At 52.2% G+C, this 22,790-nt stretch overlaps 8 protein-coding genes across 8 annotated transcripts; 6 read left to right on the top strand and 2 right to left on the bottom strand.

The window, feature by feature from the left end:
* Nucleotides 1–271: 271 nt before the first annotated feature.
* CI109_105413 (uncharacterized protein) lies at nucleotides 272–1,930 on the top strand (the record flags this gene model as incomplete). The annotated part of the gene is made up of 3 exons (XM_032003314.1): nucleotides 272–998; nucleotides 1,045–1,182; nucleotides 1,620–1,930. 3 exons carry the CDS (start codon nucleotides 272–274, stop codon nucleotides 1,928–1,930), a joined length of 1,176 nt encoding a protein of 391 aa, XP_031862172.1.
* A 96-nt stretch (nucleotides 1,931–2,026) lies between these two features.
* CI109_105414 (uncharacterized protein) lies at nucleotides 2,027–2,730 on the top strand (the record flags this gene model as incomplete). Its single annotated transcript, XM_065967658.1, has 4 exons — nucleotides 2,027–2,161; nucleotides 2,214–2,240; nucleotides 2,303–2,519; nucleotides 2,570–2,730. The coding sequence occupies 4 exons, from the start codon at nucleotides 2,027–2,029 to the stop codon at nucleotides 2,728–2,730; spliced, it is 540 nt and encodes a 179-aa protein (XP_065823730.1).
* Nucleotides 2,731–3,614: 884 nt separating this feature from the next.
* CI109_105415 (uncharacterized protein) lies at nucleotides 3,615–4,527 on the top strand (the record flags this gene model as incomplete). The annotated part of the gene is made up of 3 exons (XM_065967659.1): nucleotides 3,615–3,908; nucleotides 3,964–4,267; nucleotides 4,322–4,527. The coding sequence occupies 3 exons, from the start codon at nucleotides 3,615–3,617 to the stop codon at nucleotides 4,525–4,527; spliced, it is 804 nt and encodes a 267-aa protein (XP_065823731.1).
* Nucleotides 4,528–5,005: 478 nt separating this feature from the next.
* CI109_105416 (uncharacterized protein) lies at nucleotides 5,006–5,377 on the top strand (the record flags this gene model as incomplete). The annotated part of the gene is made up of 1 exon (XM_032003317.2): nucleotides 5,006–5,377. The coding sequence occupies one exon, from the start codon at nucleotides 5,006–5,008 to the stop codon at nucleotides 5,375–5,377; it is 372 nt and encodes a 123-aa protein (XP_031862175.2).
* A 1,056-nt stretch (nucleotides 5,378–6,433) lies between these two features.
* Nucleotides 6,434–8,472, top strand: CI109_105417 (uncharacterized protein; the record flags this gene model as incomplete). Its single annotated transcript, XM_032003318.1, has 9 exons — nucleotides 6,434–6,680; nucleotides 6,731–6,848; nucleotides 6,896–6,992; nucleotides 7,042–7,143; nucleotides 7,192–7,399; nucleotides 7,454–7,671; nucleotides 7,721–8,118; nucleotides 8,173–8,262; nucleotides 8,310–8,472. 9 exons carry the CDS (start codon nucleotides 6,434–6,436, stop codon nucleotides 8,470–8,472), a joined length of 1,641 nt encoding a protein of 546 aa, XP_031862176.1.
* A 7,183-nt stretch (nucleotides 8,473–15,655) lies between these two features.
* On the bottom strand, nucleotides 15,656–16,973 carry CI109_105418 (uncharacterized protein; the record flags this gene model as incomplete). Its single annotated transcript, XM_032003319.2, has 4 exons — nucleotides 15,656–15,838; nucleotides 15,930–16,404; nucleotides 16,525–16,675; nucleotides 16,745–16,973. 4 exons carry the CDS (start codon nucleotides 16,971–16,973, stop codon nucleotides 15,656–15,658), a joined length of 1,038 nt encoding a protein of 345 aa, XP_031862177.2.
* A 1,702-nt stretch (nucleotides 16,974–18,675) lies between these two features.
* On the top strand, nucleotides 18,676–19,656 carry CI109_105419 (uncharacterized protein; the record flags this gene model as incomplete). The annotated part of the gene is made up of 5 exons (XM_032003320.1): nucleotides 18,676–18,729; nucleotides 18,792–18,866; nucleotides 18,997–19,345; nucleotides 19,396–19,458; nucleotides 19,502–19,656. 5 exons carry the CDS (start codon nucleotides 18,676–18,678, stop codon nucleotides 19,654–19,656), a joined length of 696 nt encoding a protein of 231 aa, XP_031862178.1.
* A 782-nt stretch (nucleotides 19,657–20,438) lies between these two features.
* CI109_105420 (uncharacterized protein) lies at nucleotides 20,439–22,011 on the bottom strand (the record flags this gene model as incomplete). Its single annotated transcript, XM_032003321.2, has 4 exons — nucleotides 20,439–20,619; nucleotides 20,672–21,264; nucleotides 21,310–21,486; nucleotides 21,538–22,011. The coding sequence occupies 4 exons, from the start codon at nucleotides 22,009–22,011 to the stop codon at nucleotides 20,439–20,441; spliced, it is 1,425 nt and encodes a 474-aa protein (XP_031862179.2).
* Nucleotides 22,012–22,790: the final 779 nt, after the last annotated feature.

The following is a 22,790-nucleotide window of genomic DNA, read 5'->3' on the forward strand; positions in this document are numbered from 1 at the left end:
AACCCCCTAACCCCTAACCCCCTAACCCCCTAACCCCTAACCCCCTAACCCTAACCCCTAACCCCTAACCCCCTAACCCCTAACCCCTAACCCCCTAACCCCTAACCCCCTAACCCCTAACCCCCTAACCCCCTAACCCCTAACCCCTAACCCCCTAACCCCTAACCCCCTAACCCCCTAACCCTCGATCGCCTGTGGTGGCGCCCCATACGACGGCCAAAATGGTTATTGCACGTACAACCGAGGATCCAAGACCTGTAAGAGCAACCGAATGGCATCGGGGTGGAAGAGAGCTGCATGTGAATCCTGCATTTGCAAGGGAGGGTACGACGGAAGATACAAAGCTCCCAACAGGAACTCGAAACACGTCTATGACTCTGGATACCTCAACTCGTACGCGTCATCATTGACGGGACTCAGCGGTGCGGATGCAACACTATCCCAATACAAAACCTGGCACTCTGTTAGAGATCTGGCGAGTCCACTAGCGGATTGGTCGGAAAATGGAGATTGGGCTTTTGGCGAGAAGGATGAAGTCTACAAGCGGGGTGAGGACAGGAAATCGACCGGCGTGCTCGCAAAGGGCAAATGGCGGGTGATTAGTCACAGAAATGATACGGGATTAGAAAAGAGAGATGACTTGACGACCTACATTTTGCAAGGCGATATCGTATTGGCAAGTAATCAAACTGGTGGAGTCCTTCTTCTCACAAATGCCGAAGCCACTGTCGACACGGAAGGAAGACCCGCGCGATTATCTTATACTGTGACCGCCGCAAATAACGACACGACGAGATTGACCAAGAGAAACGACTGGTCGCAGATCAACTTCCAATTCTGGGCAGCTGACGGGTCGAGAAACGCGGATCCGTATTGGCAAGATTTCTATGATAACTACGTTGGGATAATCAACGCTCTAGACAACGGTAGTACGAGAGGGGGCTGTTTTTCGGTTATAGACGATGCTGCGTTCTGGGCAACAGTCAAGATCTGGACAGGTACCACTGGATATGGAGATTTGGGAGATTGTCCATGTTTGAGCAGTGATTACTCTGGTATTATGGGATCTGAATGCGGAGGAAGCGATGTTTGACATCTTGGGTGAGAATGCTTGGGATATCGAGAATAATCCTAAATACCCTTTGCGTTCTATCAGACCAACATTACCCGCGGCAGACACTGGTGAGCTACTACCCTCAGATTGAACCTCAGCAGTTTGCAAGAGCTGATCTTGATTGTCAACCAATAGTTTCTTTCCACTTCTGAAATAATCAGAACGAGGGATGCGTAGGAGATGTCGGATTAGTCTTTTAGTTGATCTTCATCCTTTATTGCTCACTTCGAAGTTCAGACTATACGGGGTTTCTCTTTCTCATTCATGACTTGCGTCCGTACTCTTCCATAGCTCCGTCGGTGATATTTGATAGCATGAAGATGCATTGTTTGATTTTGGCGCATGACCGTTTCGCTATTTCCATTGTATTACGTAATGCACCCAGTCACGCCATACGCGCATACGCGCTCACCGCCAGCTTCAGTGGACCGACGCAAACTACTTTCGACACTGCGAAATATCCTTCCCCAAGTTGAATCATTGCGGACAATTTATCTGTTCTTAGAAATCTCGCACTCAGGCTCCGAACTCGAAAGGATGGGCTCGCCGAACCGGGATCCACTGACAGCACCCGACAGGGATGACCCCCCCCAAACCGTCCAAATGTCAACTATCAACTTCAACCCCGAAGCGACCGAAACGCAATATGCGGATTGCGTGACGCCCGAGGAGATGTTACCTGAACTTATCAAGCTGTTGCAGGAGTTCAAAGAGAACGGCGTATCGCCCGCTTCGATCGCGTATAATCCACAGGGGGTGTGTATCGTTGCGCATTTCGAAGAAGAGCAGTGGGAGAAGATCTTTGGGTTGGGTTGAGGTTAAGGGAATTTAGGTACGTTTGTGGTTTCGAGGTATCGGAAATAAGGATGATGGTCGCGTCGGAGACACTGTTTGAAGATAGAGAGGACGAGGATGAAGAGGAGGAAGAGGAGATTGAAGTGGACCAAGTGGACAAGAGACTACAGCCGAAGTCGAGGAAGAATAGAGCAGGTGGAGCAAGTCGAGACGCACGAGGTGGACAAGATGGAGGGAGGGGGAGTGAAGGATGTAAGTACTGCTTCACCGTGGAATCTGGACTTGGCTGACCATCTCCTGTCAGGTTGAAGAGAGGGAACGACACACAGAGGTAAGCACAGGCAACCAGTAACCAAGCTGACTTAGTTTCAGAGACCCGTCCCTCTGGCAGAGCACCCATGCGACCGACTGAAATCCAGTGTTGACGCTATGGTCGCCGATGTCATGGAGCTCGAGGCTGAGCGTTACGCCTATCGATCGTGCTACGAAGAACTTCTGTTGGAGGTGGATCGGCTGAAGGGTGTCGTGAGAGGTATTCGAGACGGGCAGCAAGCGGAAAGAGGCACGAGGGACAAGCATGGGAACAAGGGCGAGGACGGCTGCTTGACGGGTGAGTGGTCTCGTAAAGCAGTCTGCTCCGAAGCTCACACAAATGCATAGCGGAAGAACTTGACGGTATGCCCGAACGGGCCCATCAACGGCTGAGCGATATAAGACGAAAGATGCATAATCTTATGTCTTATGTCAATGCTCACGAGGGTGCGACAATCACCGACTGGGAAAGGTGGCATCGGGAGAGGGAGAGGGGTGGCAGGAGATAGGTGTAACCGGGGTACTATTCGTATGTCTCTTTCGCGTTGTAACCGTTCTGATACCGTTGATACCATACCGTCCTGTATGCAGACACATGTATGACCCTCTACACAGCGTCTGTGCAGGAGTCAACCGTGTACATCAACGCTCGAGCTCATCACTGTCCTTCTCATCAAAATTCCCCGTGTTGTTTACTCCCTGAGGATTTGTCGAAAGGAGTGTGCAAATGTTCAACCAACCCTTTTCACTTCTTCATCAAACTGACGCATTTCGCAACAGCTTTACTTTGCTTCCAGCGTATCGCCTCATAGGACCTTCAAGCTCAAAATGGACGACGACGAAATCAGTGTGCTAAATGAAAACGGGAACTACGAGTGAGCACGGTTCGAGCTTCGCGTTCTTCACCACAATCACCCTTCTCTCTTAAACTCCCGATATCTTTTCTGATCAAGATCCACCCCTACGCGTGAGAATACACGCTGACTTGTCTCTCCCTGCCCACCTCGGTCTCCTCCCGACGATGGTACCAACTCCTTCTCCCCCAATCACCCTTCTCCACGCCGAAACCCTTCCGTTTCTTCGTCGAATCCACTACATTTCCTCCATCCTCCCATCTAATCCTCCACCAACATCCCACATACCAACTCTCTTATGCACTCCATGCGCACCCTTGCGACCCTATGCTCCTCCCAAACCCCGCGCAATCAGAACCGAGGGTCTCGCCTGCAAGTACTGCCGCCACGCCAAAGTACCTTGTGAGACTGAAAAGCCGGCACGAAGAGTTAACGGGAAGAATCACTTCAGGCTCTATGGCTGCCAGAACTGTCAAGGTAGCACTTGCACCTGGAGCAATATCAGCTTCCATTTCCCGAACGACATCCTCCATGCACCGATGTTTCACCGTATCAAGAAGCTTGACAAGTGTGTGCTCGATCGTCACACCAATAACTTTGCTACGATCGAAGAAGCAGAGGAAGGGATAATTTGGAGCGAGAATGATCTCGGCCGCTTTAAGCGCGCGGTCAGGATGGCAGAACCGGGCAGGATAGCTCAGGATGCGGCAGAGGATGTTAGTGAGGATGACGAGCCGAGCGATAGTGCATCTGGCAACGACAAGTCGGAAGACGAGGGGGACCAAATTGCGGTCAGGAAGCGAGAGATAGCGAAGCGAGCTACGAGAGATGATGTGGGTATCTTGAGTGTGTTACGCGTGTGATGAGCTGACGACGTACTAGGTACAGGTGCATGTCGCAGCCAAGAGGGTTAGTCCATTGGAATGGTCTCAAGCTGACCTTCAGGCTCGCACGGCCAACACCCCGCTCCAAAGGGATTCGGCTCGTAATCAAGACTACCGAGGGTTGTACGAGGATATGCTCGAGAAGAATGAGACTTTCAAGAAGCAGATGGACGAAGTGATCGCGACTCAGCAGCAGAGGATCGATGAGCTGGATGAGGCGCTGAGGGTTACTCACAGCTCGGCAGGGAGTCGGGAGAACCCCCTCGACGTGACAGGAGATGGTATGGCTTCGGGGAGATATGTCACCAGTGAGCGATTTGGATTTGACCGCTGTGATCTTTACTGATGTGGTAACGACGCAGTTGAGCAGCATCGCACAACTTGCCGGGAGGCATCGAGAAAGATTGACCAATTGAGTGCTGAGCTCGACGAGGGACGCGCCACCATCAAGTCTTACAAGAAGAAAGAGTGCAACTTTCAGCACTATGTCAATGCGACCAGCAAGTCCAAACCCGTCGTTGATTGGGACAAGTGGCATGAAGAGAACGAGGTGTTTCAATTTAAATGAGGGTAGAAGTGAGCGTTCGTCCATGCAAGTCTGTATATATAACCACAAGTAGATGCCTTTCAAATTACCATGCATAACTGTACCATACTCGTATATACAGCGCATCACTCACCAATCGGAAGAAATCTCCGTACTGTCATTCCCCTGACCGCAAGGTTGAAACAGGATGAAAATAGCACCCCATCATCCGTCAATCAACGATTTCATCAACCTTTTTCTCTTCTCTTCAGTTTGACTATTACTTCGGATCGCTAGTCCAGCATGCTCTGTACCGTCTAGCACGATCCTAACGGCGGCAGCAAGATGAAGAATGAGATTATTAAATGTACGACGTCGAGCGATGTCAAGTGGGTGTTGTGTCAATTGTTTCACCGTTCGGCTATAGCAACCGCCTCGATTTGTGCAGACTCGAGTTGCCCTAGAAGAGATGTGATCGGGGCTGGGCTGGGTACAGATGTAGTAGATGACGATGCTGCGGATGGTCGAGCAGAGAGTCCCGCAGAGGGAATGGTTGGTTTCGTGCTCGGAATTGCGTGTATCTAGTGGTAAGTCAGTTTTGGACCGAGAGCGGGAGGAGGAGAAGAGCAGGAGGAGGAGAAGAGCGGGAGGAGGAGGAAGAGGAGGAGGAGGAGAGGAGGAGAGGAGGAGAGGGGAGGACGAGAACATACAACTTGAGACGGCCCAAACAGAGCTCGACAAAGCGCAGGATGAGCTTATCTCGGCGCCAGAAGAATCAGCACTGAAGGACAAAGAGCTGTCAGATCTCAAGGCAGCATTGGACTCCCTTTCAGCTCGATTACGCTTGGTTGAAGGTACCAGAGAGAAGGAGGAGAAGGAGAAACTCGAATGAAGAGAACTCGTCTCAAACGCTTTCCCTCGTAGTGTGGATGGTACCACAGGATACCCTTGACCATGGGGAAAGTCTTTCATCCTTGCAGTGGGTGTGTTCAAAGGCCTTGTGATGCGATATGACCATTTGAAGTCGACCGATCCCTCACCGTGGCGCGGTTTGATCGGATCAGTACCTCGCCACCGTGATGTAAGGCGGGAACTCCTCCTTCGCTCGAAACACCATCCCCGGCGACACGGATGGTATCATGCTGTAGCCCTGACCCATCTGCACAGTCTGCATCTGTTACAAGATGCATAGGCAGCCTCAATGGCAAGAAACGACGTGTTGAAGAAGGTCGCCTTGGCTTAACCCCCTCTTCACGAAACTTTGGACACAGTAAAGCTGCATTCGATCCGCCGAGATTGGAACGCCTGCCGGTGGATACATCCACTTCCGCCTCATCGGTCGACCCGGCGCCGATAAGGAGGATCTCAGTTCGGCTTTGAACGACCTCCGGGACATTTTTACACACTGATTAATGAAAGATAACGTTATCGATCCAAGTGAACACATGACAATAGCGCAAGATAGTCAACCCATGACAGTGTGACGTCCGTATCGGGCCAAGTGCGTATCTAGCTGATCTCCTTGGCACAGCTCATAGTGAGAGAGGTCGATCGATATTATAGTATATAGGAACAGCCCATCAAGTCCCGTCGATATACGTGCCTGTTCAACCATGCGCATCGAGAGGGATATGGTCCCATCCACCATCTGTTAGAAGCGTTATATCGGTCTAATGAAATCCGATATCCGTCACGAGATCGGCCGCTCCTCCAATCCGATGTCGGAGCAAGAGGTATCGACCAGCAACTCCGACGGCGAGCGAGATTGTTCTTCCAAGCAAAGCTCATTGCCTGTGGCGAACATCAGCTGACACAGTGTAGTCGGCCCGATTGACCGTTATTCCGTAGTCGCAACCGTAGTTGGATGGCTCAATACATTTGTACATAAGGAATTGATGTTCTCACATGAGAGAAACAGTCCGGTCGACAATAGCTCGACATTTGCAAGATGAGTAACCACGCAAAGACATCGGTCGTGGAGGACAAAGCAAATGTGGACCATATCGAGACGGTCTCACCAGCACCACTCGTACACGAGTCGAATATCATCGAGAAGGAGGCCGAGGCTATCGACAAAGGGATCGATGTCCAGCTCAAGTCTTCCCACGATACCAAAGGGGTGCTACAATCCGTCTCACTGTTCAAGAAGACCATTGCTATTTGTGTCGCTGCCGGTTTCTGTGCAGCCACAGATGGTGAGTGACTACCAGAGCCTCTGGCCACAACCCCGCTGAGACCATCGCAGGATACCAGAATCAGATGATTTCTTCCATCGTTGCCAACAAAGGGTTTATTGCGCAGTTCGCGGAAGGTGGAACGAAGCTTAAACCCGAGCACGTTTCCGCCTTTGGTGGAATCTTTAGGTGAGGAACTCGCTGGTCTGTAACGACAACGCTGACGTCGAGATCAGTGCGGGACAAGTAGTAGGACAGTTTTCGATTCAATGGGTGTCCGACTGGTTTGGAAGAAAGGGTGCCATGTGGACTTTCATGGCCCTTTTGACCCTGGTTAGTGGTCTTCCTGATCGTCTCAAACTGTAGCTCACGTCCATCGTAGGCCGCTATCGTCGAAAGCGTCAGCACAACTTGGTGGCATTGGACCATTGCGAAGCTCATCGGTGGTATCGGCATTGGATCAGTCCAAGCCACCCTTCCTGTAGTATGTTGGACTCTTGCCTTACTCAACAACCCGCTGACGATCCTGCAGTACATCAACGAGCACGCACCCCCTCAGATCAGAGGTTTCTTAATCGTCGCATACAGCTTGTGGTTCTCCTTCGGAGGACTCCTCGCTTCGATCGTGCTCAAGGTCAGGGCGACAAGTCACCCAACAGACTGGAAGACGCCGATCTACACCCAGTTCGCGATGATAGGTCTCAGTCTGATCATCTTCGCGATCCTGCCTGAATCCCCGTGTGAGTACAGTCGTTGGTAACATTGGTAGATCTTGTACTGACGTTCATGTCTAGGGTGGCTCATGAGCAAAGGAAGAGTCGAGAAGGCCCGGAAGGTCCTACAGTTCAAATACGGCAGTGTGCCAGGGTACGATATGGAACGTGAACTAGGCATCATCGCCGCCACAATCGAGCATCAGAAGCGATGGGACATCTTGGCTAAAGCGGAAGGACCATTCGCCATGCTCAAGGGTTTGAACGGAAAGCGTTTCCTCATCGGTTCCTGGCCCAAGGTAGGTCAGCCTGTCTCTTTTACATATCTAGACCTAACGTGGGCTATAGGTGCTTCAACAATTCGTTGGTCTCTCCGTCTTCAGCAACTACTCCACCTACTTCTTCCAATTAGCCGGCAATAACGACCCCTTCCTTGTCACAGTCATCCTCGGTTGTGTCAGTCTTCTATCGGTAACCCTCGATGCCTTGCTCGTGGACAAGATTGGTCGACGTAGGATGACACTTATCGGTTTCACCGGCGCATGTTTCGGTGTGACCATGATGGCTATCATCGGGTGTTTCGACTACGCATCGCCTCAGCTTGGTGCTGCTCTGGTCTTCGCCGGAACCTTTGCGAACTTCTGCAACACCTTCCAGAGTTCCACTTCCTACGCATACCTCACCGAAATGCCAGAGCAACGATTTAGGGCTCGTGCGACAGGCTGGGGTCTTGCCTATTGCAACTTGTAAGCTTGATCTCATGACGCCACGGGTGTTGCTGACGTTATGTTGTGACTTAGATACGCCGTCCTGTTCAGTTTCACCGTCCCAATAATGCTCAAGATCTGGGTTGTCAAGACAGCGTTCCTCTTTGTAGCTCTCGGTATTCCGTAAGTCACCTGAAACTTCGCTTGTAGCGATCCTGACCATGTTTCAGAGGCACAATCCTCGCCTTTTTCATCATGCCCGAGAGTATGAGAAGAAGTCCCGCAGAGATCCACGAGATGTTCGTCGACAGGGTGCCCTTACGCAAGTGGAAGGGGTACAAGACAGCCGTGGAGAGAGACCTGGAATTGAGAATCCAGCACCACGAGGCGTAAAGGTCGTGTGGCTGGCAAAGGTAGGGAGGATACGATGTGTACCGTTGTACAATGTCTTCGTGTGGTCAAGTATGAATCTGTCAACGGGTCGTCGATATGTATACAAGTAAGACAGAATCTAGTACACATGCCCACAGGTCAAGAGGCCACTTTAATGTATGAGAAATACTCGCAGCGATGACTATGTCATTGATCTCCGTTTGCCAGTTCTTGTGTCATCGATTCGAATCATCAAAGTCCTATACTTTGACTGCAGTGTCGACCGACTGCAGCACAGCGAGTTGACAGACATATCAAGGTCAGCGGGAAAGTCTGTCATCCAAATACACAAGCTGCATCCAAATACACAAGCTGCAACCAGACGACATGAGCTAACGACTAGGGGCGAGGAGATCAACGACGGTTCTGAGTTTCCACCGGTTAGTGAGATGTCTACTACTGGGGACGAAGAAGCCGTCGTAGCTCGCTGCAGGGTCGCTCCAGGCAGACGAGCGACACCATTGCATTGCTACGACCTACGTCCACTGGATCTGACTTTGGATCGCTTCGATACGTCGAGGCTACCAAGAATTATCGTCGGTCGAAGATTACAGCGCCGACAGCAATCACGCGTGGAGCTATAGGCTGTATGGAAGAAGGCATTGACCGTCTCGTCCCACAGCGATTCTCCCCATGCATGAGCGATATCATTCGATTCGTACGGTCGATGTCCAGTGATTCTGCGCTTGAACGGCGTGCATACAACGGTGAGACGTGTAGAAACGACTGTTCACAGTTATTTCCGACCGTAGCGTGAACTGGCCGTGATGTCACCAACCCCCTCAGGAAGGGTAGGAGCTCGGTGCCGTTCAACACACCACCCCCATGCTCGGCGATGATTGCATCCACTGGACGCTATCTCTGTCCAGTGATTCCGACTTAAACGACTCGGATAGCTTGCGTGGATGCTGAGTAAACAGCGATGAAAGTAACGGTCGCACCGCGCGACAAGTAGAAGAGTAACCGCGCAGTGGTGCTGAGAGAGAAGCGCTGGTCGCTCGCCTTCCCGTCTACCTCCAATGCCATGCATGGCAGCAATCAGTGGAACACATCGGTCTGCTGCAGATGAAACAGAAATTGCATGCATAAATTTTATGAATGACCGGGTGCAGAGGGATAACGGTCAGGCTCTGCAGTCGCTGTACGAACGCGCGCAGCAATTGCCTATGCCGAGACGAGGTCGCGGTATCTCGCCTGTGCTCGCATGCATTCGACTCAGAAACAGCAGCATTCAGTGGACACGGCCTTGTTCCACTGGATCCGACTCGAAATGCACTCGTAGCGATGCGTGGGCCGTCGTCGCAAAGGCCGGAAGTCTCTCCATATACCCAGCTCCCGGCGATTTTGCTCCTGCGGTGGGGAAGCAGCACCCCGCGGTGATCTAGATTCCTGCACATTGCAGCTCCTCCCCGTCGAGTTTGTTGTACCAATGCATGGTGTAGAGTCGTCTCCAGTGAACACCGCTTCAACAGCATGCATAGCATCACTGGATGGCCCGGTATAAGCGTTCGAAGTATCGCCCACAAGCTACGGTGGCCGGACCGTGTAGAGAATGTCATGTCCTGTCCAAGGTGGTACCGTCGTGTCCACAACAGAGCGATATATCGGCCCCGGTACTGCATCGTCCAGTGGACAAGATCGGTGTCCAGTGAATGCAAGTTGAATTGGATGCATAGCAGGTCAGCAGCGCCCGCAATCACTCTTGGCAGATCAGCCGGTGTCGATCCCCCGCTGGTAGAGCGAGGGAAGCTCTTGGAGGGTAATCAGTATGCGTCAACCTCCTTCAGGCCGTATCTCGTCTATTTATTGGCATCATCCAGTGGGAAGGACCGCACTCCAGTGAATGCAAGTCAAATTGCATGCATAGCACGTCTACAACGCTCGCAATCGTCCTTCGAAGATCGTTGAGCGGCGGACCAGCAGGTGACGGTAGGACGGGTGGTCTGCTCAGGGTGAACACGCTGTATCGACCTTCTTCAGGCCTTATGGCGTCCATTTGCTGGGTCCATCCAGTGGACAGCATCGGCGTCCAGTGATTCGCGCTCAAATTGCATGCATGGGAGACCTTGTCGCGGTGTAACAACGGTTCGAAGGCAGCAGAACCCACGCAGTGAGGTGGGCGCGTGAACACCACCGTACGACCGATGACACGACGAAGCAGTATTGGCGTGTTCTGTATCGCAATCCCTCATACAAAAACAGTGTCATTGGATACCTAGGACCCGTGCCCAGTGAATGCAAGTGAAATCAGATGCATAGACGAACTGGGAGACGAATAACAACGGTCTGAAGGTGAGTTGCGGCAACGGCTCGAACTCGGTCAACTCAGGTCAAACCAGTACCATGGGGTGGGGTTAAGCTATGTGCGGCTCACCCTGCAGACCATTTTCCATCGCAAAAGTGGTGGCATTCACTGGACCAGATCGACGACCAGTGATTGCTGCTGAAATCGCATGCATACGGTCGCCGTACGAGGAGTAATTGGCGTTCGAAGTTTCCCCTTCCAGGCGGTTGCGCCAGTACGAGTCTGTATCACTAGGCTCACCGATGGAAGGACACCCTATTCGCGGTTCGTTCCACAAGCCGTCTCTGGCTCAACGGGTAGTACCGATGCATAGCCTAGACTCGCCTCCAGTATTTCCCGCTCCAAACACATGCATACGCTTCCGCGTTGTGTCGTAACACGGCTCGGAAGTTTGATCTTCTCACCGCTGGGATTGAACGAGAGGTATTCCCGCTGCAGAGCTGCGTCAGGCAGAAGCTCGATGCTCGTCTATCACACCATCCCCAGTCGCACGAGGGCCATCGTTGGATACCCAGGACCCGCGTGCTGTAGATCCCGCTCTTTCCAGCGACGTTGTAGTCATGATCGTCGGGATACAGCGTCTGGAAGTGTTACCCGGCTTACCGCCGGTGTGAGCAACGCCGTACCAGCAATCGCGAGTCGCCCAAAAGTAGGTATCGCGTTCTCATGCATCTGATCACCTCAAGCTGCGTAGACCGTCTCAGCCGATTCCCTGGACCCGTCTCCAGTGATTCTGGCTTTCAGAGTATCGAAAGCAATGCATGGAACTGAGATATCCCGCCTGAAAGATTCCACTACAGCCGCGCCGCGATGGAACGAACAGCTGTAGCGACGTCAACCCTGTGAAAGGTAGATACTCGCGGTTCATCCGTCACGAACGCAAATGACATGGAAGGAGTTGGAACCAGTGGAGTGGACCGTACTGCTGTGATTCTGGCTTTCAGACGATGCATAGGAAGCTTGGTTATCTCGCAATGCGCCGTGAAAGAAGAGCACGATTGTCTCGTTGGCGCAAGATATGTCTTTCAACCGCCTCTACCTGTCCAAAGGTTGGAAGCGACGATCTCATCCGTCAGACCACGTACGGTCGCAGAAATTGCATCAATCACAGCTCTAGACCGATGTGCTGTGTTTCCACTATGAATCAGATGCATACGTGTCGTATACGGTCAGGAATCGAACCGGGAAGATTCACCCGATATGCTGGTGCCACGTCACCACCGTACAAACCTTTAACGACCATCGCCAAGAGCATCCCGCCGTCAGCTCGTCATGCCCTTCTCGTCACAATACTATGGTACCATTGTGTAGTCCAAGGCCTACTCCAGTGATTCCGGTTCCAACTGCATGCCTAGAAGCCCTATGTAGTGAAATATACGGCTGGAAAGATTGCCCTCGCTCGCAGGATTTGCTTCGACCTCTATGGTGAAGGAAAACCTCCTCAGAACGACAGCCCATCTGTCACTCGTCAAGCCCTTGCGAGGGACGAGGATGACACCATCGCGTAACCCTGACCCAGCTGCTGTGGATCCGACTTCAACAAGATGCATAGCATGGCTCGTTGACGCGATAGCAGGTTTTGAAACCGGGGCTTATTTGGTGCGACGCGGGAATAGCCAGCCAAGTGAGAAAGAACTGGCCACGAACGAGGAAGCGCTGTTCACGCAATACATCACTTGTGGCCATAAAGTGGTACCAATCGAAAGCACAGAGTGGGCTGCTGCAGATGCATCTTCAACCGCATGCATAGCTGTACTGCCTGCGCCGTGAGACGCTCTCAACGATTAGAGGTATTCGCCACCAAAGCCACCACCGTAGGAACCACCTCCACCGTAGCATTCACCCGCGTCTACTTGAACACACCGCGACATCCTCAATATTTCTCGTTTTCTTCTCTACCCAGCTTCCCGCCGCTTGTCGTATCTCATGCATCCGACCTCCTAGATTCTTACCATTACCCTCCAGCGCATTTTCCGAGCCGATAGATAATTATCATCCCGAAAGAACGACCGAAAACGATGCATAGGCGGCGGTAATTCGACACGACGATATGAACAGGTTGTTCTTCTCCTGCTTCGACTTTCTCGAACGATTATGACACGATGAGGCCTTGTTGGAGCGCAAGGATGGGTGTGGGAGACTCTTAAGACCCAGGGCTGTATACTGACACCCTTTATGCGGGTGGAGGGATCCATGGAAGCGCGAACGAGCGGGTCAAAGTGAGCAGGGCGTGCTTTCCCCACTCCATCGTCTTGCGCATCGACTCACGCTCGATTTGTCATCACAGATGCACCTCTCCATTACACCAGCACCTTTCCCAGACCCCTACACATCACATACATCCGTGCGACGGGTGGATGCTCCGTCGTTCGCCCGCAAATCGAGATTGTTCCCACAGCCCCAGCCAAAACCCCATATCCTCGCTTCCGCCCCGCCGCGCTATGCATGCAAGCGCCTTCCACCTCGATGAATTGTACCCATACCGGATCCTGGCTCCTGTCTATCGTGCGGAACTGGTTTGAAGGATATCTGATGCGTGGATGTCGAGATATCGGCGTGTTTTGGGAGAGGACCATTCTCACCACCGTAGGTGCAGCCATCTTCACCCAGCGTTTATATGCCTATCCGCCGCCGTTCAAGCTGATTCCACGCCGCAGACGCTTCCTACGCCTCATCCGACCGCGTACCCACCCTCTACGACACTCTAAGATCCTCCCTGTCGCTTTTTCCGATTCTATGCATGCGTTTTCCGACACCTCCTGTTCGGCCAATTGCCTTGGGACCTGGGGGGCTTTCGCCTACTATGGAGAATAGGACTCCGTCGTGGGAGATTTCACCGATCAGTGAGCGACTTTACTCGACGCTACACCGTGGACAAGTGCATCGTTCGAGCCAGTTGAGCGCTTAGATGGACTGGGATGGTTTAGATATGCTTATGTATAGGTCCAGATGCATGCATACTATATCGAAACTATGGAAAATTCGTACAAAACGTCCAGAAACACTCCTAGCCACTGAAACGCTCTTCCAGCCATTCAATCGCTCTCTCTTGCTCCCCCAAGCGTACTGACGCGCTGCAACTACAGCACACCGGCCGTCCACGCTCCTCGTCGTGGCATGTCAGAGTGCTCCAATCCCCAGGCAAGTTCGTCGGTATCACCACGTCGACGGCAACTGGGAGTTCATCGCCTCCCGGACTAGACCGCCACGATGTGGACAAGCTCGCCGTGTTGAGTGCTGAGCTGAGGAAGGAGAGGTGGTCAAACAAGCACGACCTCGCTGCAACCTCTACTCACCCTCCTGAGCCCTTGCTCGCGGCTATCACGACATTGACGATCATCCCATGGGCACTTCGCTCCGACGGTCAAAGGGACGGTCAAAGGCGTTGATTTCTGTCGCTCTGCCATGATGATTAGCGAGGCTCTGGTGCCTTGGCGTCGGCGCAGGCTGCAACGGGCATTGCGGAAGTCGTAATCAGAATCGATATGAGCTTCTAAGGCAGGCGGTAACTTGTCCGTGGACCGTTGGTAATGGTAACGGTCTCGTACAGGTCCATCCCGAGAGGTACGCTGGAGCTCTGGCAGTCGGTCGCATCAGCCAAGCTATGACGCCGGGAAGATGTCGCACAAGGATGGTCGAGGGGGGTTCTGGCGCAGGGATTGTCGTGGGTGTGTGGTGTGAAGACGCTGATGTATTGTCGATCTCGTGCACGGGACAATGTCACCGGTATCTACGAAGAGATGCTGTCAGCGCAGTTCAGCTGATGGGAAGACGTGTGCACCTTGACGATCATGATGAAGCGTCTGATCGCCGTCTGATCGCCGTTTGACTCACGTGTGAAACGCTCCTCCCGCCGAGTCTCGTTAAACAACTCAACCTCAACACTATCCTGACAATCCCATCGTCCTTACAGCTTCGACTCGATAGATTTGCGCGGCCAAGGGACACAACCCATCGGAACGAAGGGCTGAGGCTGGAGAGCGTGGGGCGATGGACGAGTGTGACAGATGGGACAACGGGCTCGAGGCTTGGTGTGTGGGAGACTGAGAGATGCCGAAGGCGAAGCAATTTGCTGCTGGGTTCCTGGCAGAATCGAAGGGTGATCGACACAGAGGTGCAAGGGAAGCTGTCACAGTTACGACGTCAGCACCTACCCATGAAAGGCATCGACGAGGAGATTAATATAGAGCGAACGAAGTGTCTGTGTAACTAGGAGCCATACGTACCTCTCAGTGAAGTCCAGTTTATGCCAAGGCCCCTTGTCTGCCAGCTATTGCTCCACATAGCCCAGCTTTCCCTCTATCCTCCTGTCGAAGCATGGGAAGTGTTCGTGCTGAAACTTTGAGTCGGAAACGAGTATTGGGGAGATCGAGCTGCATGTCGACCGTGCTGATGTGGTGAGAGTTCATTCCCAGTTTGCGTCTTTCAAGGCAGTATGCGATCTGAAGAGTTCATGATGTAGCGGAGTTGTGGGAGAGGGCACAAGATGTGGTTCTGTTAGCATAGGACGTAAGATGACGTTGAGGGGGAAGTAAAGGTAGAGTCCTTGTCGAAGACCCGGCGATGTGAGTCGTGCTTGATCAGATGACGCCAGTAGAAGTCAGCGACAGTACGTGCACCGTCAGAGGAAGAGGTTGAGATCGCTTGACAAAAGAGGAGGACAGACTCACCCATGTGCCCGTCATTTCCCTCGAACCAAGCTGCTCCTGTTCCTCCAGCCACTGGCTCTAATCGGTCCACAGATCGTATGTCTCCTTCGAGGTGGAAAGCGAGTGAAGTCACAAAAGACCAAGATGAAGTGGAGTTGCTGTCGAGGTTGATGTGAAGATTGGCTCAGCGCTAAGACACGCTGGAGATGGAGCCAAAGACCAGCTGAGAGCTCGAGGTGGAGCAGATCGTCCAGAGGAGTGTGTAAGATGATAAGGAGTCGAGTTGATTAATGCCGGAAGGGAAGGAGTTGGGCAAGTCGAGGGGAGACGCAGTGTTCGGCGAAAGAGTTACTCGGACGGCACGATTGTTGATCTGGAAAATGCAAGTCAGTTCACGACTGACTGACTGAAATGGTTGGAGGACCACTGACTCACAGGGAAGAGATAGATCCACATGAACCTACGCCTCGATTGCGCTCCTTCGACCTGCTTCCCCCCTTTCCTTGTCCACCATAAGCAGCCACGCCCTTGGGGTCCAATGTGCCATTCAGGTGGTCCACTTGCCCCATAGCGACGGAGACGAATGTGTAGCAATGGGCTGGTGCAATAGACATGGCGTCTCGTTGCGTTGAGGAAGCGGCCACGCATGAGCCATGATCTGGGTGAAATTGGTAGTGAGTTCTGGTGTCGGAACCGCTCGAGGGGATAGGTTGGGTACTTTGATTGCGGGAGGGAGACCATCGTGGTGACAAAGCGGACCTCGTAACAAGCGATGGGCGCTGCGACCACCTTGAGATCGCTGATTGTCTACCGCAGAGATCGAAGCTGGACCCTGTGGGTGATCTCGTTGGTCTTGAAGGTGTCATAGTCGCTGTGAGGACGTGGTAGGAGTAGATAGGCGAGGGAATGGTGGACGAGAGTGTCGATGAAGAGGTTGAGCTGTGAGACAGATGACAACGTCAGTACGAATGACCGAGTGCAGGTCGAGTAGAATGATGAGGGATGCAGCGTACTCACGTCGTTCACCCATGTTCCAAATCCCATGCCAACATTTCTCACCCCTTCTGGCCCCCTTGCCAAGCCCTGCCTAGCAGTCTATCCTTGTCGAAACGATCAGATGATCTCGAATCTGACGAAGGGAGAGGTGACACATTCATGGCGGAGTGATTGTCGAAGTGCAGGAGTAGGGGGAGTGGAGAGGGGAAGGAGACTGTTCTAGACTATACAGAAACTACCATCAGCCTTTGTAAAGACGACGCCAAAGTGATGTGTGACCCACAAAGGTGCGAGAACAAGAAGAAGGTCGAGTCTGCCAACGCAAAATCGATGGGCAATACCACTTCTGCTGACGGAAGTCGAAGCTGCAAGTGGGTGTCAGCGTGTGTTGTACTCCTTAAAGAGACACGGTGGGAGAAGAGGAGAGATAGGAGGACGGGAGAGCGTGAAGTGTCAAATCCTAATGACAAAGACGATTGAAGGGAAGGATGAAGAGGGGAAGAACAATTCATGGGTCACATCCGACCAGAGAGGGGAGAAGGTGGGAGATCAGGCAGTGTGCTCACCTCACGGCCTATTGACAGTGTAACTTTATCGTGCCAGCTTGAGATATTGACATAGCAGATGTATCATTTGATGGTGAAATGATCGTCCCATTCGGAGGAAGGTTGAAGTTGAAGGATCGGACGAGGTGTTGGTGTTGCTTCATTCGATGCGAGAAGGGCAGGAATAGTCGATTAGTGCTGAGTAGTCGAGTGGAGGGTGATGTTGGAGTCTAATAGGATGGTAGAATTCGGGAGACTCAAATACGTGATGAGAAAGATAAGAAGAGAAAGAGAAATCATGTTAATCGCAAAGGTGCGGAAATAAGACGCAGAGTGAACCGTGCGGTGGTGCATCTTCTGTCGTCGTCATAGAGTTATGCATAAGTAGAAGTAGCTGGATGAGATGGAGCACGCCCTACGTATGTATAGATGCATAGGCGACCATCTCACGCCGAGGCAAGGACGCAGGGTGGAGAAGGGTAGAATCACACGGCCCACCGATGGAGGGGAAGTTGATTGATGCTTTCCACCACCATGCATCACTTCCTGGCCCTCTCAGCCTGTGCATCGCCTGCTCCAGACCCAGCTCACTCTACATCCCCCTCCTCACATCCTTATGCATGAGAAATATCGGCGTAGACGCAGCATCCACCCTTCACATCACTCACCAATCACTGGGTGGCAAATCTCCGTACTGTCCTGTCCCTGGCGGCAAAGCTGAAACAGTACGAAAATACTCCATCAACCATCCATCAATCATTTAATCAACATTATTTCCCTTCCTTTCTAGCTCATCTCTTTCCGTCAAACTTTGCTAAACCTGCTTGTCCAGGTCAGCTCTTCCACCTAGCATACCCTCCACCCCTTGCGACACTCTCGACGCCGAATACAAAATGCAGAACCCAAGTGTGAAGGATTCAAATTCGGACAACTTCCGGTAGGCGTTGTGTCACCTCTCCCCTGACCGTTTCCACCTTGTTTTAATTCTCAAGACTGTACATGTCAAATCCCCGTACTCTTATTTCCCCGGCACTCGACCTTGCAGCACTATCAGAAAGTCCCTTACCTCGACATCCTACCTTATATCCCTTGCCAGTATGTCATCTATTGTAGCGAATACATGTACGGGACGATGTACTGCGCCGACAGACGCCTTGTGGAGCTGCCATCAGGCATAAATTGCAGTAATCTCAAGCAAGTTCATTCAGGGCACCGTAGATCATCTAGCGTAGATGTTCCCCTTTATCGCATCCTTATCGCTCGGACCCACCTCCGAGAACGCGGTCAATAACCTTGTGCATCTTTATACATTGGAAACTACACTACGAACCGCAGTCCGAACCTTTCGTTCGATCGCTCTTATTCACGCATATGATCTTAGCTATGTATTGAGTATTGATGCAAGACTGAAGGAAGAAGACATCGACCGACAGCGACATCATTGACGGTCTGTGCGCAAAGGTGTTGGTATTCACATAGTGTATCCGTGCTCGGTCTCGACGCTTACCTGTCCCTTGATCCTAACTCGTCTTTCTTCATTTGACTTCTTCCTCTTTCCTATCACCTAAACTGCATACACCTTGTCATCACGTTCATATCATTTACCGTCTCTACCACATCTACTCACGCCATCGCCGGTACTTCATTGAACGTACAAACGTTATTCAACATGCAAAGCAGCGGTCAAGGGGAACCAGCTATTCCCGAGACAAGGAGCGTCAAGGTAAGTCATCGCAGTTCCTTTTCCTTCATGCTGTACATGATTATCACTGATGTAATCGATAGCGCCGTCGTGATGAGACCTCGGATCAAGATGTCCAATTGGAGAAAGCTCAAATCACTGACAAGCGTACGACCAAGGTGAGTCCTGTTTCGAGGAAAGACAGGTCAGATGGAACGGGTTATCAAGATCATCCAGCTGACCTCTGATTGTAGGATGTATGTAATACTCAAGATTTATGAACCGCACAAGTCTGACCCTGCCACACAGGACTCGCAGCTCCTTCCACCCAAAATCACCAGAACTAGCGACGGCGTCAAGACGGTCAAGGTCAAATATTGTGCTCTCAGACCCACGGCACCAACACAACCAGCTCTCAAACACACCACGTCTAAACCCGCCGTTCACGCTCAGGTCACACTCGCGGACTTTCTCAATTTTATTCAGGATAATCTCGGTCCTGCCTCGAATCAACACAAGAAGCTCGAGAAGGACTTGACCGATCGTGATGAAGAAGTCAAGACGCTCGGCCAGGCCAATAAGAAGCTACGGAAGGAAAATGAAAAGCTTCGTGAGGAGAACCGCAAGTACAAGTCCGCTTCGACATCTGCGGCACCTGGTGGGTCAGCCGATATACCTTGCTTTTCCCCGCTGATCTCTCGGTCATAGTCTCCGCGCCGCGGGACGTCACACCCGCCGGTGACGGCAAATCCCAGTCGGCCACTCCAGCAGGTAGGTCAACGGTCATGTTGATTCCGCTGACATCTGATTGTAGGTAAAGCCGTGAACTGGAAGGCTCAATACGCTCGCGTGAGTAAGGAGAAGCAACTCCTCGCGACACGAGAGCAAGGATACCAAAAATATGTCATCAAGACCCAAGGTGTTCCTGACGACTGGGATGAATGGTGTCTGTTCCAGAACATTGACTGAGCGCCCCATTCGCATCTGGTTCCATTTTCGCGCTGTATCATACTTCATACATCATCACCATCATCGTTGTCATCATAGCCATTCATATTTGTATATACATTTCCCTTGCCATAGCGATTTCATAGTGTGTAAATCATGAATCATCGTATTATGTCGACAAGATGGTATATATGTTAAAGACGCCATGCTAGCGGCTACAAAGCGGTTGCCGGTGATACAAAGGGGTGAGACTACGATCAGAGAGAGACATGCAAGGTTCGGTCCCATCACCGAAAGCATGAACGCAATCGGGACACGGATGCCGATGGTCCCGAGGTGGACCCTCCATCGATGACACGGCCTTACGCCAACTGAGAGGTCAGCGGGCATCACATTTGTTTTCACTTACAATCGCCCTCCGCTTCGAAGATCGCGTGCCTTGGTTCCCGGCTTGAGGGTCTCGAGGTCCGGTGGCAGGGTCCCATCCTCGCCCGCCAAGTCCCACACGCACTCCAGCCGCTCATCGCACCCTGCACAATCGCAAATGTGCTTGGGAAGTCAGCGAGGCTAGTAAAGATCGCACTCACATAACATTCGCGAAGGCCGCGCCGGAGCGAACGAACCCGCCGGATTCAGACATCCTGATGCCGGGTTATCGCGTGGAGTGAGAGGGTGCAGCACATCATCATGCTGCTGGTCCCAATCACCAATTCGTCCATGAGCGTCGAGAGCATGGAGCTGTGCTCTGTGAACGGTAGCTCAAGGACGATACGACGGACGGCGAGATAGGTTTTGGCGGCGAGCTATAGAGCAAAGGTGGACGACGAGGAAGTTAGAGCAGCCATATTGATTAGAATCGTGGCGTCCCGGGAGGACTTCCTCAGCCAGTCCAGATGTCGACCTTTGTTATCCATGTTGATCTGGACCACGCTTAGCATGTGCATTAGCAGAGCATTGTTATCGACCAAGAGGTCAATACTGAATCTGTAAAGGCTGTTAGCAGGAAGACCCCGGGGGGGCGGGACAAAGGACTTACCCATGCTTTGCACACTCGCTCTGGCGCGTCCTGATTCGATCAAAGTAGACGAGTGTTCTGTCCAAGACCTCTTTGCTCGCTGCATCCTTGTACCCGTTAAGACACTCCTCAGCCCGTTCCAGACACCGCTGCTCGACCTTGTCGAGGTCGAAGACCCCATTATATTCCTCCTTGACGAAGGTCTTCACGATCTCTCCTTCTCGGGATTCTCGAGGGTGTCGGATCCGCTCCGCTCTGCGTCGATCCGCTTCGAAGCGGGAGCGGTCGTTTCGTCCGAAATGGCGGCGGCGAGACGATGGGGACAATCGGAGTCCATCACTGGACAGTGGTTCGACAGGGGGAGCGTCTCCATACTCCGTGGTGTCGTAAATGGCGCTGAGCCTCATCACCTCGTCCGTTTGTCCAGAGCCTCCGCTCCTGTCTGTATCGTCCTCGCCAGGGGTGTGGTAGTCCCAGAATGCCGTGCACACTTGCTCTAAGAACCATGCCTCACAGGCTTCTGGCGATTCTTGGGAGGGAGGTGTGGGCAGATTGTGGCGGGAATAAGATAGCTGTGACGGGGCGGGGTCGTCTGGTGGTAAGGATGCCAGCTCCTGTTTCAGTGGGTCAGCGAGGCCCGGGGCTCATCGTTCACTTACCTTTGCGCGAGAGCGCTCAAAGGCGCGGATTACTCTATTCGAGTACGGTCGATAATGGCTGAGTCGTCGCTTGTAGCCAATCTGGAGAATGTGCGACTGTTTCTTTGAGCATAGTTTGACAAATTCTTCCGGCAGGATGACGGTATACTGGACAGCGGATGCGAGCGATAACAGAGCCTAGGGTAGCGGGTAAGCCCCCGCAGCGGGAGGATCGATCAATCCACTCACCTGGTGGCTCGTCTGATCCAATTCATTTTCAAACATCCTGGGAAATCCCATTCTCCGTCGGTCTCCTTCTAGTGGAATGTTCGGTTGCTGCCCCCCGACAGCTTGATACACAGGGGCTTGTTCGAAGATGTCGTCCGCCAGACCTCTCTTCTTGATCTCGTTCTCCTTCGCCCATCGCCCAGCAATACCCTGGTAATTATTCCATCTCACCCAGACCCAGTGAGCGCCTTGAAAGGTGAGGGCGAGAAATACCATCTTGACGTCGGAGGAAGGGAGAAGTGACTGACCAGTGCGAGGAGATGGGAGCTGGTTGGAGGTGTGAGGGAGAAACTCTTGAGAGGTTGTGGTATTACCGCCGTGAAGTGAGGACAGTAGGGATGTCATTGTGGCTATCTCAAGGGTTGTCTGGGACGATCTATGAGTGTGGGAAAATATAGGATGTGGTCTGAAAAGATATTGGAGATAAAAAGGCATGTATTTGCGACAGTGAAAGAAGAAAAGAAAGAAAACGAAGAAGGGAAGATGTAAATTGTAACCCCTTTTTATAGCATTCGGTTGCCTAGTCACGATTGTACATCGTACGAGTTGGTCAGCTGATGGTCTGACCACGATAGAACTTCATACGAAGATCTTTTCACACGATCTGAGACATGCACATACCGATACACAGACCGACACACACACGAGTGTCACACGAGCACACACATGTAGGCCGCTCGGGTGGCGAAGGAGGCAAGACCAGAGAGGGAAGATCAATGCAAGAGATGGTAGAACAGGAACGGTGGGGAGTGATCGGCATTGGGGAGTGATCGGCATTGGGAAAAGGGATCGTCGTGTGAGAGATGTTGAGGAACGATGGAGGAAGCGAGGAAGGATCGGCGAAGGCTTGGCTGGTTGAAAGGAATCGTTAGCAACGACGAGGAATGATCGGCAGAGGACCAGGGTGCACTGACTGAGGTTCTAAACTCTTCGATTGCTGAGGACGATCCTATCACCGTCGTGCCATGCGCTAACGAGAACGACGAGTCAGCTCACGGGAGTCTGGGGTCCTTGGAATGTCTCACTCACTGTGTACACACCTCGAGGTAGAGATGACAAGTCGTATCCGGTCAAAGGATGTTCCAGCTAATTTCTCACACCCCCATTGGGCACGGACGGCGTGGATGATCAGTCAGACCTTTTCCAAGACATGCATGGTTTGGCGAAGGGTGCAGCGCTGGGAACCGATGGGGCGAGCATGTATCGCGTCGTCA

This window comes from Kwoniella shandongensis, chromosome 10 (assembly GCF_008629635.2).
Source record: "Kwoniella shandongensis chromosome 10, complete sequence".
Taxonomy (NCBI): Eukaryota; Fungi; Basidiomycota; class Tremellomycetes; order Tremellales; family Cryptococcaceae; genus Kwoniella; species Kwoniella shandongensis.